Below are 19,351 nucleotides of genomic sequence, written 5' to 3'. Positions count from 1 at the left end.
ACTGAGACTTTGGGCTAAAATAATTTGGAGAAATAGTTCCGCTAAAGCTAAACTAAGTGATAAATTCCAGGAAAGAAACAATACTTTAATAGATTGATAAAGGCAGAATCCAGATCACAGTAGGGAGAAGTCCATGAGGAGGCAGCAAGATCAGGTCTGACCAAAAAGGAAAGAAGAGTGATAAAGTTGGAAAATTATTTGGGGTGGGCAAAAGTTATGGGGGGAAAGTTTTAACACAAAAATATTTAGAGTCAGTTGAAAAAAATGTTGAAGTTTCTAAAGAGAGGAATTGCAGGTCCCCTGGTTTGAGAAGATAAAGCAAGATAAAGGAGGGGAAGGAAAACAGGAGGAAGCATACATCTTTCTTTTAGACTAGCAATAAGGTGTAGAAGTTAATTACAGAAGCCAAAAGAAAAGTTAGAAGCATTGGTAGGTAACGATGGTCTCTATTTTCTCTATGTATTATAGAAGGCAAGACCATGGAATTGAAGTGGGAAGATCCTGACAGAGATAGGAGGTTTCAAAAAAATGGTAAAATTCTAGAGCAGCTTTTAGGGAAATGATAAGGGAAATTAACTAAAAACAAATTAAAGGATTTGCCAAGAAGGATTGCAGGCCCAACTGAGGTTAAAACAACAAATGCAAAAATCGTGCAGGTGACTAGAGTATATAATTTCTTCAGTCAATATTTCCTTCCTTCACCAAAGTGATAAAATGAATGTTTTACATTAAGAAAAAAATCAGCAAACTAGCTGTGGTAATGCATACCTGTAATCCCAGTATTTAGGAGGGCGAAACAGGAGGATCACAGGTTCAAGGCCAGTCTCAGCAAATTAGCAAGACACTTACTTAGCAAAACCCTGACTCAGAATAAAAGGGGGAAAAAAGGGTGAAGGTGTAACATGGAGGTAGAGGCCTCCTGAGTTCAATCCCCTGTACAATAAAAGAAAAGACAAAAAATAGCAAAAGAAAAATGGGATTGAGAGTGCAGCTGGGAGACGTACCAAAAGGTTGATCTTGGAATAAACAGAGGATAAACCAAGAGGATCCAAAAGGGAGAATTAAAGAAGCTACAAATCTTGGTGCAACTGAAAGGCAGTAGTGGGAGGATTAAGAGCTCAAGAGAGCTAGAGGATGGGGAACTTCTAGGATGAGCAAAAGATTTCAGAGCCTGACATTTCCAAAGTGGGGTAAGACTGGGTGCTAACAAAGCTCAGGATATGATTAAGAGGGACAATTGCTGATGAAGTCACTGGGAAACATAATTTCTAAGAACAGTGTCAGAAAAACCATGTGGATGTTGAAGTCCCAGATATGAGGGCAGAGGTTTAATAAGTGACACCATCCAAAGTAAATGCCATCAAGGAACATCAGGGCTTTGACAGGTGACAAAGACTAGAGGGAAAGACACAGTCAGACAGGAGAGAGTGGCTTGGGGAAAATGTTCCAGACTATGATATTTGGGTACAAAATCCAGTTTCAGTCCCTGTTGGTGTAAGTTCAGCCAAGACCCTCAACTTCACAAAACTTCCATTTTCTTATTACAGTGGAAATATTTATATTATTACCCATCATACATCATACAATGGTATCATAGCAATGGTATAAAATACCATCATAGCAATGGTATAAAATAATTGCAGTTTGGATCTGATATGTGTCCCTCCCCCCGAAGGCCTGTGTGCCAAATGCTTGGTCTCCAGGCCCTATTACTATTGGGAGGTGTTGGAACCTTTAAGAGGTGAGGCCTGATTGGAGGAGGTCAGGTCACTGGGGACATGCACTTGAAAGAGATATCAGGACACTAGATTCTTCCTCTCTGTCCTTGCTTGCCAATCTCCATGACGTGACCAGCCTCCTCTGTAACATATTGCCACCATGATGTCCTGCCTCATCACAGGTCCAAAAGCAATGGACCTATCAACCTTGGACTGAAACCTCTGGCACTGTGAGCCAAAAATAAAGCTTTCTTCTTTTCAAGTTGATTATCTTAGGTATTTTGTCACAGTGACAGAAAGCTGATATAGGATTAAAGGAGCCAAAACACAGAAAGTGCTCATCCTACTGCCTGGCACATAGTAAAGCACACACATGCTATTTATTTTTATCAGTTGACATGAAAGAAGAATGGAGAGTTTCTGTGCCAAAGAAGGAAAACAGTGATGGGAAAGTAGTAATGAAAATGTAAAACATCGTTACTCTTCCTTCATGCTTAGAAAGGCACTTGGAATTCCTAAAAGCAAATAACTAAAGTAAAACCAATCTACAGATTTTTCCACAAAACAATTTTGCTAGGAAGATAATTACTTTTATATCAATATCTTTAAACAATGAAGCAAAATTACACCTCAGTGATCAAGTTATTTATGTAAACAAATCCTATTTAAGCTATAGTGAGAGATTTAGAAAGAAAACATTGGCTTTATAACTTAATTTCACTCAATTTCTATAAATAATAAAGAGATAGGGATTAAGCAGGTATTCTTAGAAATCAAATATTGCTTCTATAGAGGTTGAAATTTATGGTTTTTTTCTGAGAAATATAAGAGAATTTTTAATAGTAAATAAAATCAGTAAAATAGTTAAAAATGCATTGGCCTATCTCTCCTACATCGTTTGGTTGACTGCCATAAACTCATTAGACTAAAACTTGAGATCAGAGATGATAATGTCCATTCATTAAGGAATCATTACATGCATAATACTCAAGTGAATGGTTTGTGTGAATTATCTCAATCTTTATTTACAAAGTAAATGTTAATATTCTCCATTTTATAAATGTGGACTCAGAGGTTCCTCAAAGTTAAGATAACTTGATTTAGAATACATGACGAGTAAATGGTAGAGCCAGGATTCAATCTCTGCTTCAAGCCTATGATGTTTGTATCATTTCTAGATCTGGTATGTGGAACAAATTATATGACTTAAAAATATGAAGATTTTTAATTATAGCTTCTAATATTCCTGAGCTTCTGCTTCTTACTTTATAAGTTCAGTGGTCCTTCCTTCCAGTCCATAGTTATATTATCATTCTAACCTTGTTTACAATCAGAATTTAATCTAGATTCACAAAAAAGAAAAAGCTAAAAAGTTTAGAGTAATATTTTTTTTAAAACTCCTCACCTCTTCCCAGAAGGCTGTAACATTCTCCATCACTACTCCTGTTGTTGTTAAATTATATTCCAATGCCTTATACTCTTGCTTTTGTAAGAAGTCCTATTTATGAAAGAAAACAAAAACATTGTGGAAACAGAACACTATTCATACATTATTATATCTATTTAATAGTTTAATAAATTATTGTCTTATAAATTTATTTTAACAAAATTAATTTTTCTTAATAAAAACAAGTTTATAAACGTGTATTAAAATTAATTCATATGCACTAGGATTCATCATATTTGAAATAACCTCTTTAAACATGTGACATTTTAGGAAGCTATCTTTATGCATTCAATTTTAACCTACAACTGATTTTCCTCATATTAATGTTAACCTTTTTGATGAACTTATAAGGCACCCCTAAATTACCCACCCACACACCTCAACCAACACTGGGACAGAGAACAAGTGAATATCTTCATCTTCCTAGCACTCTCCTTATGAATGGCAACATGAGCATCACTTCTCTGAGCTAAGTAAGAGTGTGAAGATTTGATATAACTGGTATTTAGGCACCAAACTGTGATTTGAAGAGAAGGGCTCTACTGGAGATATGGAACCAACAGGGGAGGCAGAAGCCTAAGAAGACCTAACTCCACACAGCCTAAGGTCTTCACCACATGAAGTCATGAGAAAATCCAGGTCCTTGCCAGCCTTGGTCCCCTTTCTTTTCTTCTTTCCTCCCTCTATTCCCTCAGTTTCTCTCATTTTCTCCCAGTTTTGTTACCCAGATTCCCTCCCCCTTGCTCCTTCACTCCATATCTCTATCTCTATCTATCTCTCTCTCTCTCTCTCTCTCTCTCTCACACACACACACACACACACACACACACACACACACACACACACACACACAGAGCTGTGATGGGGCTAACAGAAAATATTCCCAGAACCACTGTAATTCTAAACTAGTAACCACTTTCTCTAAATTACAGGTTTCAAACTCAGTCTCTGGGGCTGAGCAGGTGATATATTTGAGGAAGGGGGCTGAAAGAGACTATGGTGAACTGGATGGGACAGGTGCTTTGTCATAGACCAGCTGCCAAAGCTGTGGGGGAAAAGGACCCAAATTACTAGGAATACAAATTCTCCAATTGAGGCTAAAGACATGCATGTGTATGTATGTGCGTGGGGATGCATCTCCCAATTTTTTAATTGCTGGCAATCAATTCAAATTTTAAAAATATAAAGCCCAAACTAAACAGGTCTAGGAGCCAAAATTAGGTCCATGTAGTCACCATTTTCAATCTCTGGACTAGATCAAATAATGGTACAACGACCCAAAAGTGGTTCTTTTTCTGACACAATGATTTATTTTCTGGGTTAATTATTTAAAGACATATTTTGACAGTATAATAAAATGCTTTAATTTTCTTATGAACACAAGTTCATTCAATTAACTCTGTAAAGTTGAGTCTTATCACTTAAAGATTTTAGAACTTCTCACAGCTGACAGCTACATCCATTATATTGTCCAAGGAAATGCTAAGAAAAGTTTAAGGTGAACATTCTTGGTCTTAGCTGGAATGTTTCATAACTTCCTAGTGAAGAAAATTTCTTATTCAATCTTTTTGCACATTTTCAATGTTTGTTAGAATTGATCTAATCGCTGGTCACTTGGATTAAATTCTCCAGATTATAGAAATGATTAGTTTATATTTTTTGACCTGTCAGAATATCACAAGCTTTCATTTTAACTCCCTAGATTCTCACTAAAAGGGCTCATTAGACCATGTGCATACTTCCAGAGAGGAAATCCTGTACATTATAAAGGTCCAAGACCAATAATGCATACCTAGAGAGTTTGCTGTAAAATTTCAAAACATTTCAGAGTCATAGTATATGACACACATCTACAGCACCTTACCTGTATTTTGTTTATTGCTCCAAGTGAGTCATACCACGTTTGTACAGCCCAAGGGAACTGCCGTGTGACTGCCATGCGCAGAACAATGCAGAATGAGATAGTTGTGAATATCTTTCGAAGGATGATTCCTTTTATCAGTGCATATGGAAGCACGGATAAAAACACCACAAAGAACCCTGAGAAGAAGAAGGCTGAGCTATTGAAGTATCTCACATAGGCTGCCTTGCGGGTCAGTTTCAGTTCTGTTCTATTAAAAAATAAAAAGAAGAAGTTTTGAGATAATATTTTACTTTTCAAATATCAGGTAACTCGGAATGCAAGCTTTCAACAATGGGTCTAGACTCTTCCTGCCTGTCTTCTGAGGTTGACTCTACCCTATAAGCTGACACTTGGGCAAGTTATTAAACTTCTCTGGGCATCAGGCACCTTATCTAAAAATGGGACAGTAAATAGTGTACTAGTGTTTGGCACAAATAACTGTAAATATTTTTAAATTATATTAGTGATTTAACTATTATTGCATTATTTTATATATTTATTCACTTCATCATTAGCTTATAAGATGTATGAGGTGATGATAAATTTTTTGTCAGTTGGTTAGTTGGTATTTTAAGTAATTAAGTGCAGAAATAAGGACATTTCAAGATTTATAAAAGAAAAAGACAAATATGCAATTACCTAAAGGAACTCTTAGCATTTTAGAAATTCTACCTTGGTTTTGAGGAACACTGAAAATAGACTGGATAGATGACAGATAGATGGATATATAGATATGTACATACATTCATATAATCGAAGAGTGGTTCTCAAACATTAGCATAGGTAAAAAAATCAATTGAGAAGCCAGATGAAAGGCATCCTTAATTCAACCTCTATAGATACTGATTGAGTATACAGTAGGTTTCCAGAACCTTTATTTCAAAAAAAGAAACCAAGTGGTTCTGTTACAGATGCTTGAAAAATTATGGCAGTAGATACTATATTCTTATTCTCTCTCCCCCCATTTCAGTGTAATAATTTGTGATCATATTACATAATAGCTTCAATACTCTAGTCTGAACTGCAAATCTGAACTATTTTCAACATGTATATGAAGCTCAATGACCCAACTGGTAGAACAACACAAGGAGTGCAGAGACCAGTGAGAACAGAGGACAACACTGCCATCAACCTCAGTCCCTCTCTTCTGGAGATATAATAACTGGATTCAGTTGTGATCTTCCCATCCAACTTTTGCCTAAGCAAAGAGGAACAATGCCATAGTCAAATAGAGGGCTCTGTTGGTAAAGACAAGAGCTGTGCTATGGCCCAGTGTAGCGGGGCACCTGGCACTTGGGTGCTCATACAATGTGCATGTATAATTCAGAGAAAAGATTCTCATTGTCAAGTTGGTAGAACTCAATGAGAATCTTTTCTTTCTCTCTTAATATTTTTGTCTTAAAAATGTAGTCCTGAGGACACTGATGAAGAAAATCAAGTTCAGTGTGCTCAACCTAGATTGTAATCAGACTAATGAGGTCCAATGTTTACTTCTTCAAAAGCCTGACAGTGAAGATAGACTATGATCTTGATATCTCACCTGGGTAATCCTGGCTCTGCCAGTTTAATCTATGCCATCTTAAGTAAGTAACTCTTCTCTCTAGTTTTATAGATTAAACATCTAAAGAAGAGAAACATAATACCTCCCTTGTAGAGTAGGTATCAAGATTAAATGACAGCATAGCAGGTCTAATACTCTATAGTCTACAATGTGGATCCTTTCCCCTCAATAGGAAAAATATATACATTGACTAGATTGGTATTTATTTATTTAAATATAACCTTAATTGATGCATGTAATTATATATCATAATAAAGTGTAATGTGATAGATATATACATGTACACAGCACTTGGTATGTTTCTCTCCAGAGACCACCCCTACCCCTTTTCCTTTCCCTCTTATATGTATTTTTGAGATGGGATTGATAACCTCATATATGTACCTAGTATTATTTGCACTTTTTACTTCATCAAGTATTATTTCCCTCTTCCCCACCTCCCTCCCCAAATCTCCTTCATTATTCTACTGGAATATTCTAGTCTATTGGATTCTATTCTATTCATTTATCTGAAGCTCCTTTTATCTCCCAAGTTCTCTCTAACTTCAACATATGAGAAAAAAAGTGATTCTTTACTTTTTGAGACTGACTAACTCAGCACAATATTCTCTAGTTCTATCCATTTTCTTGAAAATGACATAATTTTGCTCTTTATGAATAAGAATGTATATACATAATATATATATATATATCACACCTTTATAATCCATTTATATACTAATGGATGTTTGTTTCACTTGGGCTTGTTCCATAATTTGGCTATTGCGAATTGTGCTATATGAACATGTATGTGCATGACTATAGTATTCTGACTTCATTTCTTCTGGAAAAATAACCAGGAGTGGTATAGCCGGGTCATATTGTAGTTCCATTCCATCTTCTGAGGAACCTCTATATTGATCTCCACAGCAGCTGTAATAATTTGAAATTCTGCCTATAGAATATAAGAGTTCCTATTTCTCCACAGCCTTGTAAGCCTTTATCACTGTATTCTTGATAATTGCCATTTTAACTAAAGTTAGATGGAATCAAGGCTGGTTCAACACATGCAAGCCAATAAATGTAATTGATCACATAAATAGAACTAAGGACAAGAATCACATGATACTCTCAATAAACACAGAAAATGTTTTTAATAAAACCCAATAACAATTCATGTTAAAAACATTGAAAAATTAGGGATAGAAGGAGCTTGCTTCAACATCATGAAATCAATATATAATAAACACAAAGCCAACATCATCCTGAATAGTGAAAAACTGAAAGAATCCCCTTTAAAATCAGGAACCAATATTTCTATTTAATGTAATACTTTAAATTTATGCAAATCAATAAGGCAAGAGAAAGAAATAAAAGGAATATAAATAAAAAAGAACTGAAATTATCTTGTTTGTAGATGACATTATTCTATTCTTAGATCTTAAACACTTACTCAGAGACTTCTAAAGCTGATGAACAAATTCATCAATGTACCTGGGTTCAAAATAAAAAATCAATAGCTTTTCTATACACCAATCATTAATCCACTATAAAAGAAATTAAGAAAATAAGTCTATTTACAATAGCCTCAAAATTAAAATATTTAGGAATAAATCTAGCCAGGAGGAAAGAGATCTCTATAATAAAAATTATAGAACACTAAGGATAGAAATAAGATCTTAGAATATGGAAAGACCTCCCATGATTTGGGAAAGGCAGAATAAATACTAAGAGTGATCTACAGATTCAATTTATTTCCTATTAAAATACCATTATTATTCTTCCCAGAACGAGAGGGGAAAAAAGTCCTAAAATCCACATAGAAAAAGAAAAGACCCAGAATAATCAAAGCAGTTCTCAGCAATAAGAACCACATTGGAGGCATCACAATACCTGATTCCAAATAATATTACAAAGCTATAGCAATAAAAACAGCATGGTATTGGCACAAAAATGGACAAATAGATTAACAGAATAGAAGAATAGGAAACAAATTCTTACACTTGTAGCCAGTTGATTTTTGACTCTGTTGCCAAAAATATATGCTAGAGAAAAAGATCCTTTGTTACTGGGAAAACTGATATTCCATATGTATGAAGAATGAAATTAGACCCCAATGTCACCCAGCACAAGAGTCAACTCAAGATGAGGGAAATACCTAGAAATTAGACCAGAGACTTTGCAATTACTAAAATTACAAAATTACTAGAATTGTATATGACCATTACTGTATCATAAAGGCACTGGTGGAACCTTCCTCAATATGACCTCCAAAGCCTATTAATTAAAAACAAGAATCAACAAATGGGATGACTATAGATAAAAAAAAAAAAGCTTCCATGCAGAAAAGGAAACAAGAGTCTTAAAAGGAATCCTACAGAATGGGAGAAAATCTATGCCAGCTGCTCCTTTGATAAAGGACTAATATCTAGAATATAAAAAGAACTTAAACAACACTAAAAAAACCAAATAGCCCAATCATAAAATGGGCAATTAAACTGAATAGATACTCTTCAAAAGAAGAAGTACAAATGGCCAATAAATATATGAAAAATGATGCTTAACGTCATCAGCAATCAGGGCTATGCAAACAAAATCTAGATTGGTATTTTTTAAATGATGGAAAACACTGTTTTACAAAAATGTTAACAAAGTTGTCAAAATACATTAAAACAGTCAAAAAAAATAGAAATAGTCATTCAGAAGAATAGGGATCTAAAACCACTTATAAGTATCATTCAGAAAGCAGTACTCGCCATAATAAAATCACTTACACTTTATGAGTCATAAGATATTTTATCAGTTTCTTATAAAAAATTGAAAGTGACTTTATTACCAAAGAGTAATAAAAGAGTATACTTCCAAGGAGCTTTGCTCAGCCCAGTTCAACGGTGGCCCAGGCTGGGGTAATCATTCCTTTGAAGTACATCCTGCCAATCTCTTTCAGAACATTATATTTACTCTCTTGAGTAGAAGCGATTCTTGCTTTCCCATATTTACGTCAGCACTTTCCATCCTTTTCAAGTAACAATTTCATGCTGGATTTTACAAGTTACAACCAGGTACTTGCTATTAGAATTGGCCAAACAGAAATACAGAAGGATGGATTTCATCTTTTGAGGAAGAAGGAGCGAAGAAAAAAAGAACCCAATGTCAAGAAATGTCAGATCAATCACTAAGCCAAACATGAGAAGGAAGGAAGGGGGGAGGGAATAGAGTGGGAACTGGGAAAGAGCTAAATGAGTGATGTGCAAATGTATGCCTCTACCATTCTTGTACTCCACTAGGATGTAGGACTATGCCTGGCTTCGTGGCTCACACTTATAATCCCAGCGTTTGGGACTGAGACAGGAGGATCTAGGTTCTTAGCTACTTAGTGAGGCCCTTTGCAACTCAGTGAGAACCTGCTTCAAAAAATAAAGATAAAAAAATAGGGCTAGAGGTATAGCATGGATGTAGAATGTCCCTGAGTTCCATCCCCAGTACTGGAAAAAAAAAAAAAGATGTATGAATACAATGCACCAACAAAATTTTTTTAAAGAAATGTCAACCTTAAGAATGATCTGGCCACAAGTTTATCCTAAGGCCTGAGAAAATCAGGTCTTCCGACACCTTCCTCCCCAACCTTGCACTATCTATAGGAATAGTGTGAGAGCATCCTCAATTGTTAACGAGAAGAACTGAAAAATCCTCCCAAGATCTTTAAGGATGTTTCTGGAAAGAAAATGCAATTCCTTTCCTGGATTTGTCTTGAAAGGCATAACAAAAACAGGTGACCAATAATGTTTGGGAAATAAATACTCTTTTACTCTTTCTATTTACATGGCAAAGGACTTAACATTTCAGCGTTTCATTTGTTGTTCCAATCACACACCTGCCGCTCAAGCACCATTGTCCACTGGACTCAACAGCCTAAATTCCTTGTAATCCATATTCCACCCAAAAGGGTACTCTTCTATTTAATATATTTATTTCCACAAAACTCTCATGTTCCATACATCTTCAAGTTAGTTGTCTCTTTAATGATGTATCTATCCCCACTAAGTCGCCTAGAACCTTGTTTTTTATTGAATTTTGTAGACAATGGAACTCAACTGTAGAAAAATGGTATCACGGCAATAGACATGATCTAGCTAATATTTTGCCCCGAATTATGTCATACCTCCTCGGTCTGTGCTCTACTCCTTTCTCTGTATATCATCTTTACTAATCAGCAAAAGGTTAAGGTGAAAGAAGACTAGACATAGAAGCCAAGTACGGATTCTATCTTCAGAAGTGCTTTCATCACTTGAACTGACTTTGCCTAGACTGGAACAAAACTTGTGGATGTTATCCTCTATAATTTCTCCTAAGTTAAGGAAGAATAAATATAATTTGCCCAAATAGAGAGTTTTGTTTTATTTTTGTGAGTCATAACACATTAAGTGAAATGTCATAGTAGATTTATTCAGGTTCAAAAGTATATATTCTAGCAGTTCCAGGTAATGTTTCAATTAGCCTTTAGCACCATAAACTTTTTTTTATCAAATAAGTATATTAAGCAACTTTGAACACATGTAGGGGATTGTATCATAAGTATAAATTTTCTTGTAGTGCAAAATAAAATACTGGGTCAACTGTGTAAGTGTACAGTTCACAAAAATAACTTTCTGAAACTCATGCTTGAATATGGATTTATCCCAAAACAAATTTTTGATTGTCAGAAACTTCAAATATGAGGTGGAAGTCCACAATGATGGATAAAAATTTGTTTACAGTATAGTAATCATCATAAAAACTTACTGTCGTAGGTTTTCAATCATTTTTTCCATTGCTTCTTCCCAGCAGTATGCCTTAACAGACTGGATATTTTCAATCATTTCTGAGGTGATCACAAGTCTCTCATTGATCTTTCCAGCTCTCTGATCTCTGTAAATCAATCAATCAGTAGATAGTAAAAAAAAAAGTCAAAATAGTCATCAAAAAATGCTTGGATTTTTAAGAAGGCCACATTTCTCTTATTAAATAGATAGGAATTTGTTCTATTTTCAAATAGATGCTAATAAAACTAATAGCAACATTTAGCAAATGCTTATGGCTAGGCATTGCATTAGATGTATTCCCTCTTAAAAAGTCTTATGAAAGTGTCCGAGGGGTGGTAATTTGCATTTTAAGAACCAGATTTAGTGCCAGGTGTTGTGGGGCAGGCTTGTAATCCCCGTGTTTAGGAGGCGGAGACAGGAGGATTACACAGGTTCTAAGCCAGCCTTGGCTTAAGAGACCCTGTTTCCAAAAATAAAATAGGTCTGGGAGTGTAGCCCAGAGGTAGAAGGGCTTCCAGGAACCCCAGTACCACCAACAAAAAACAAACAAACAAAAAAAAAAAAAACAGATTTAAAGCAATGTGCAATCTGGGATTCAAGTAAAAACTTAAATGCCTCAAAATTTGAGTAGTTCTTGTCATACTCTAGCTAACAAATGGTAGAAATCCTCTGTCACAAGCAATGACTGGTATTTCTGATTCACTCTGTAATAAAAAGTAATTAAGGCTCTGGTATGATGATTCATGAACCAGAGTAGGAAAAATCAATAAACTCTACACAAAATTTATGCATTCTCTCCAATTCAAACAGATACTATACCTGTTTTTACCTTAATCTTATAAAATTCACTGGATCCTAACATATTTATAAAAAAAATATCCTATAGGCTCACAAGCAAAGAAACATCCCTTGACATAGAATGTGTAATTTTTACCATTAAAATAATTCCCTTTTAGTCATACATAGAGAAGTCTTGATTTTATTAGAATGAACTTTTTGTTTTTGTTTTCTTTAATAAATTTTTATTGGCACATTGTAGTCATACATCTCAATGGGATAAAAAAAAATTTGTGGAGATCTACATGCACACATCACCCAATCAGCCCCTACCCAATCTCTAACCCATTCCTCCTACCCATGCTTGGCTTCCTGATTGATATGTTTAAGTACATCATGTGCTTTAGGAAAACCCAATTTAAAGCCATTTTAAGCAATGACAGTAGATAGCTACCTGTACTTCATCATCATTCTCCCAAGCCCAGCTTGGAAAAGGGCGAGGACTATCAGGAAAGCAAGGCCACAGAAGGCAGAGGCCTGCAACAATTCCCAGAGCAGCCCCATCAGGAGAGTCACTTGTAATGGAGCAATCCACACGAAATGTGCCAGTGCCAGTCCCTGCAAAATAAAAGCACAGTAGAAACAAATGCCTTGTCACCCTCCACTCCCAAAATCAAACAAATAAACAATCATGTACCACAGAAAACAAGCACCGGGAGCTTAGGAAATCAAATGTTTCATGGCTCTGAGCACACTAAAACTGGATCATTTTTACAAGGAACAAATGTTTGAGCAGGGAGCTAAGGCATTCTGCACATTGACTGAGTTTTCCCAAGGACCAAATTTCAAGTTACTTCATTTAAAGTATATTTTCGCTTACTGGAACAGAGGTAAGATATCTTAAGTCCTGTGTCCAGAATTTATTTAAATGACAACTCTTTTTGGATAAAGCAGGAGCCATCGAATAGAACATGAGAGAATAAGGAATTGTTTAGTGGCTCGATCCACACACAACTGTACAACTCTGTCTTCTGACAGAGATATTAAGAAAAATATACTCTTAATTCAGCAGTATTTAATTTAGCGATTGCTCTGGGTCCAGTGCTATGGTAAGAAGTAGAAATGCAAAGATAAATAAAACACACTATCTGTCCTTAAGGACCTTGAATTTATTTATCATGTAAGATGGCACAGAACAAAAATTTCTCAGTGTCATACTTAGCCAAAGTAAATAGCCAATTTAAAGTATTAAATAGAAGCAAAGTCTGAGAAGGATTAAGGTTTGAAAAATCACATTAAGAGCAAGCTGAGGTGGTTTGAGTTGGATGGTGCCACCAGACTTCAGAATGGCACTATGCTACACAATTTAGCTTTCAGTTTCCAGAAAGAGCCAAGATGGGATTAATAAGGCCTAACTATTTTTTATTATTATTATTATTATTATTATTATTATTATTCTGATGCAGAAATATTTCACCTTTGGGGTTTTATGGTTTCTAGCATAACTTGTAAAAGATTTAATCAGTAGATACATACTTCATCAAATTTGTTCAGGTTGTTGGAAAGGAGACTAACAAGTTGTCCAATACTTATTTTATCAAGAACACGGCTCGACAGCTTTAAAGTCTAAAAGAAAAATAGGAAGTTAGACAATGTCAATAAACAGAAGACAAAGATATTAATAAATAACATAATAAAGCTAAAAAATCAGGCTACTGTGTATGCAGTTTTAAGTAAAGATAGTGAAAGTTGCTTTATGTTGTATCTTTTTAGATATATAAATATTTCTCTTAACAGCAAATATTATACTGACAAACCTCTACTAGTTTTATTTTCTAAAATACAGACAGTAATAACTAACTTTTCTCTTCTATAATAGAAACAACATTGTACTTAAAAATCTACTTATATAATGTGGGGTTTTTTAATTAAATTTTCATTAGTACATTGTAATTATCCATCGTAATGAGATTCAGTCTATAAACAAACATACATCTCTCCTGATGTGTCTCCTTTCAACCCCCTCACCCTGGCACATAGTAGTGAGATTGGTAGTGATACCTTCACATGTGGCCACAGCCTAATATGAGTTTTTTCTCTTATCAGTGCGTCCTTTTCCCCTCCCCACCTCTTTCCCCCTACCCTTCCACTATTCTTTGGTCACTCTCCTCAATTATCTGAGGTCCCTTTTGCTTCCTAATTTCTCTCTAGCTTCCACATATGAGAGGATGAAACCTAAGACACTGGAACTTGAGATTAAAAGGGTAGCCTTCAATTTTTCATGAAGCCCTATACTAACTCTTTTGATAAAATTATTAAAGTTAATAAAATTATGTTGTGAATAATTGAGTAATTAATACTTTTTCAGACTACAGTGATAATATAGAATCTTTAAATTTTACTCCAGACAAATATTTTACTTGTTTGAGCTATAAATTAGTCACAAATATTAAATGCATAAATTAATGATGATTATGGAATAGCACATTAATATGTTGCCTGCACAATTTAATAAGAATTGATTTTCTGCTAGATAGTCTTGATTGGAAAACACCCATATAATATTCATTTCAATTGAATCCATCATGTGTTTATTGAGCAGTTAGTAGATGCAAGTCTCTATACTGGATGCCTCAGAAATTAAGAGTTATTAAAACATAATTCTTGCCTCCAGGAAACCTCATAAAATATACCTAAGTGAGATATAACAAATTTGTCATGTAAAATATAAAATAATAGGGTTGCTGAGAGAGAATGCACATGTCTAGTTAGAAAACTCTGGCATGATTTATAGAAATGGATCTAGAATAATGGATATTGCTCAGATAAGCAGAAATGAAGAAGGAATCAAGGAAATTAATTATAAAACATTAGAGCAGTATGGGGGTTGGGATCCACTGTGCTGGGTTACATCTGACTTAGTGGCAGACTCAGTCTCAGGAAGACCTGAGGTCTGCACTGGGCAAACTACAGAGCTATGTGCACAGTAAATGTTGAGTTAACATCTGTTAGATGCTTGTGTCTTCTTGAAATTCACAGGCAAAGCTCAATTTTGTTTGCATTTAAATCCATTATCCACATCAAGTGCTGGGTGCATGGATGTCACTATCACTCTGAACTTCATTATGATGGATAATTACAATGCACCAATAAAAGTGCACCAATACTTTAAAATATTTGAAAATAGAACCGGGTGTGGTGGCGCATGCTTGTAATCCCAGCATTCGGGAGGCTGAGACCAGAGGATCGCAGTTCGCAGACAGCCTCGGGTACTTAGTGAGGCCCTTTGCAACTCAGTGAGACCCTGTTTCAAAATAAAGAATAAAAAATAGGGCTGGGGTATAGCTCAGAGGTAGAATGCCCCTGGGGTCCATCCCCAGTACCGCAATAATAATAATAAAATTGAAATATATTCATTATTTCAAGTATAATCTGTTATGGCTGGAGAGCTTAGAACAAAGTAAAAGAGTACTCTAATGAAAAATGTGAAATACAGTAGGAGGATCTTTCATTTCCCTGCCATGAACATGAAACAGCTCAGTCATGGGAGACAGGGAAACCTGGGATGGGCCAAGAGGAGGCCCACTGGAGGGACCAAACCAGAGCCACATGGAAATGAAACTGCATTCTTTGGTGATGATGCCAGTCTTCGGTTCTCAAAGCCAATAAATGCAGCTAGCAAGACAAAGTAAACTGATTAAGGACACAGATATTCAAAACTGAGGAAGAGCTCGGTATGGTAGCGCATACTTGTAATTCCCCGCGCTTAGGAGGCAGAGACAGGAGGATCGCACAGGTTCGAAGCCAACAGGGCTGGCTTAAGAGACCCTGTTTCCAAAAATAAAATAGGTCAGGGAAGCCCGGAGGTAGAAAGGCTTCCAGGAACCCCAGTACCACCAAATAAATAAATAAATAAATAAATAAATAAATAAATAAATATGAAAATAAAACTGAGGAAGAAATATAAATACAATAGCCAAACCAACTTTGCTCTTTCTTTAACCTCACATCTCCTTTGCTTCACTACTGTATTCCAATACTTATTTCATTTCCTTAACACTAAGTTTCCCCTGGAAACTCCTGCCTTTCAGAGAATGTGATTTACCTACTATGAAATTTAGAATTATAATTTTTAGGTCTCTGTTTCCTGATCCACAAATAGAGCTAATAATTTGTAGCCTATAGAATAGTGCAGTAGATTAAATTAGATCACAGACCTTAATCATTTGGAAGCTTGTCATGCATACCCTTAGCTATTATCACTCTGATGATAATGACTTTTTTATAAATATTATTAAACTAAATTCAAATATCTTTAATAGCAAGCGGTGTCAGTTTTATATCCTAAATATAGCTGAAAATTTCTTGACTTATGTAAAATTTCTAATCAGTATACATTTTTTATTGATTTATCATCCATATTTTCCTGGGATTTGTGAACTGATGAGACTGCAGTAAAGTAATTTAATTAAACTCTTGACTGTGTTTTTCCTCTGCCTCATAGGCTTTTTGAACAATAAAGTATGGCTATCAGAGTTTAACAGCCCACTTGACCTTGCACATACATTATGGACGTGTTATGGGTTATTTTCTAGGAGTGAATTTGAGATCTATATCTCTTACAATCCAAGTTTATAAAGTCTTTCTATTGAAAAGGATTTTTTAAAAAAGAAGAATATAGCCAAAAGATTCAACCAACACAGCTTTCTTTAATGACTTGGTAGAACCGAGCAGGCACACGTGGTGTTGCCTCAGTTTAGTGAAAAATAGGCCACTGAAGTGATTTTCAATTGCATTGGTGAGACAGCTAAATATGAATTAGAATTTAGCAACTGAGGCTCCTTTCTGGACAATACATACAGGAAAACAAGTAAGTTCTTAAGATTTTAATGCATGTGTTGTTTCAAAACCTTTAAATTTGCAAATCTACAGGATGCCAAAGGTCTAACTCACAATAAAACCATGGATAAATGTTACCTCTTGTGACAGTGTCACCACCTGTGACAACTAATACAGGTGGAAACTTTTAGTGCTTGGGTTATCACAAAAATTATATATTATACTCTTGTCAGCGATCATGAAGACAGACAGAAAATTCTGCCATCAATTGATATTTTGTCAGTGACTTTTATGTAAACTGTGTGTCATTTTAACAGGGAACCATGAATAATGAAAAAGAACCTCCAGCACTGAAAAAAAAAAAAGTCAAGCAAGGTTGTTTTGCAATCTCATCAGTTTACAAGTCCCAGAAAAACAGGGGTGATAAATCAACAAAAATATTTATATTGATCTGGGCATTTTACATAAATCAAGAAATGATTATGTAATTAAATGACAGGACTAAAACTTAAACCCACAATATATAGGCCATTTACAGAGGTGATTAATAATTGTCAGTTGAATGAATTGAGCTATAAAGGAAAATTAAATACATTACCTATTTCTGCCATTTATCAAACAGGCATATGAAATTAATTTCAGCATTTATCCCACATTTGTATCAGTTCACTATGTAATTCAGGGCCTTACAGTAGGTGCCAAGGAGAATACATGTGCCATGGGGACCATGCAAGAACACATTACCTTCTTATAAATCAAACTGAACATAGCTATTCTCATCTGCATTCCAATGTGATGAAGGCCAAAGATGGCAGGGTGCAGGAGCAGCGTCCTCACAATAAAAAGCAGGCATAAACCAATGCCTAGGTAAAAGGCGATGTTGCGCTCCGCCTTGTTATCCGGATCATAGGATGCTATGATTCTTCCCAGTAAGAGAGGCTGCACTGCTTTGGTGACTTCCTGAAGAAGGGGAAAAAACAAAATTAAGATTCATTTCCCATTCATAAAATATGCTCACATTTTCAGCACAATAAGTATTATTGTTAGAAAAGGACTTAAAATGGGCTTTAGAATGGGGCAATCATTTATAAAATTGCTAGCCTCATCTTTTAATATCTGAATACTCTGAAACAAGTCTTGAGTTTTGAGCTGGGGCACTCACCTGTACCCCACCTTCTCAGAAGGCTGAGACAGAAGATCACAAATTCAAGGCCAACCTGGGCAACTTAGTGAGACCAGGTCACAACACAAAATCAAAAAACTGCAGATGTAGTTTGGTAGTGGAATACTTGTCAACTAACATGTATATACAAAGCCTAAGTTTTACCTCCAGTACTGCAAAAAAATTATATATCTGTGTGTATGAGTGTGTGTGTGTGTGTGTGTGTACATATGCACACATAATTTTTAGATTACAGCAACCATTCAGAGACAAGTTTGTTCATGTACGAGGTCCTTTTAACTAAAAAGTAAATAGTGGCCATAAAGTGAAGGTGTGCTTTCTAAAATAATTTGCTAATTAGTAATGCCTACCTGGCACTAAACATTTCCTAAAATATGTACCATTTGATTTTATACAACTTTGGAGTCAAAATCGACATTATTGTTTTCACTGTGAAGATGAAGACACAGACCTAAGAGACCAAGGGGCTTGAAGTAGTATCAAATTGAACTTCCCAAAGTGTTTTGAGCAATGGAATTTTCAAAATGAACATGGCTTTTCAAGATACCACCATGAAGCAGGTGGTAGGAGGGAAGAGCATCCAGCTCAGGTAGAAATGAAAGCCAGCCCCTCCCAGAGCCATTCCTAGACTGGAGCTCTGTGGACGTCCGTGAAAGAGTTTGCCAGCAGGATCTCTCTCTCTCAGGCCAGTTTCCCAACAACTCGACTCCTCAGAGGTCCTCAACCAACTATGATCCCAATTGTCCATCAAATAGATTGAAACTCAGGAGGTCTACTTTTTACCCATCTTGCCAAATTACATGGAGAAGTCTCCATGTATCCCAATAATGACTTATTGAAAGGGGAATCTGGGGCTAAGTACCAGAAGGAGAGGATGTTATGCTATTTTGGTTCCATTTCAAATGTGTATTTCCTAGCCTGACTGCTTCTTCAACTACAGTATTGCTCAGTGTTACTCTCTACTCCTTAATTTGCTTTTTCCCATCCTCTACGATATCTTTTTTAAACCTCAATACCCAATACCACTAGCTCCCGAATTCTTGATAGATGACCATTTTTTCTATATTAACTTCATCCCCACAAGGAATTATAATCTACATACAGCTGCCATTGATTGGCCACCATATGATTTCTGTAATTTA

At 35.5% G+C, this 19,351-nt stretch overlaps 1 protein-coding gene across 1 annotated transcript in view; it reads right to left on the bottom strand.

Moving 5' to 3' along the window:
• The window catches only part of CFTR (CF transmembrane conductance regulator), a gene marked incomplete at both ends in the record, with an annotated part of 172,619 nt that overhangs the window by 110,410 nt on the left and 42,858 nt on the right, over nucleotides 1-19,351 (bottom strand). The window contains 6 exons of the mRNA XM_080700885.1: nucleotides 3,124-3,216; nucleotides 5,030-5,276; nucleotides 11,391-11,516; nucleotides 12,642-12,805; nucleotides 13,724-13,813; nucleotides 17,771-17,986. Of these exons, the coding sequence (XP_080557011.1) occupies nucleotides 3,124-3,216; nucleotides 5,030-5,276; nucleotides 11,391-11,516; nucleotides 12,642-12,805; nucleotides 13,724-13,813; nucleotides 17,771-17,986 (936 nt within the window). The remainder of the gene's footprint in view (nucleotides 1-3,123; nucleotides 3,217-5,029; nucleotides 5,277-11,390; nucleotides 11,517-12,641; nucleotides 12,806-13,723; nucleotides 13,814-17,770; nucleotides 17,987-19,351) is intronic.

The sequence above is a fragment of the Muscardinus avellanarius genome (assembly GCF_963383645.1).
Source record: "Muscardinus avellanarius genome assembly, chromosome: 9".
NCBI lineage: Eukaryota > Metazoa > Chordata > Mammalia > Rodentia > Gliridae > Muscardinus > Muscardinus avellanarius.
This window is presented reverse-complemented; position numbering and strand designations above follow the sequence as displayed.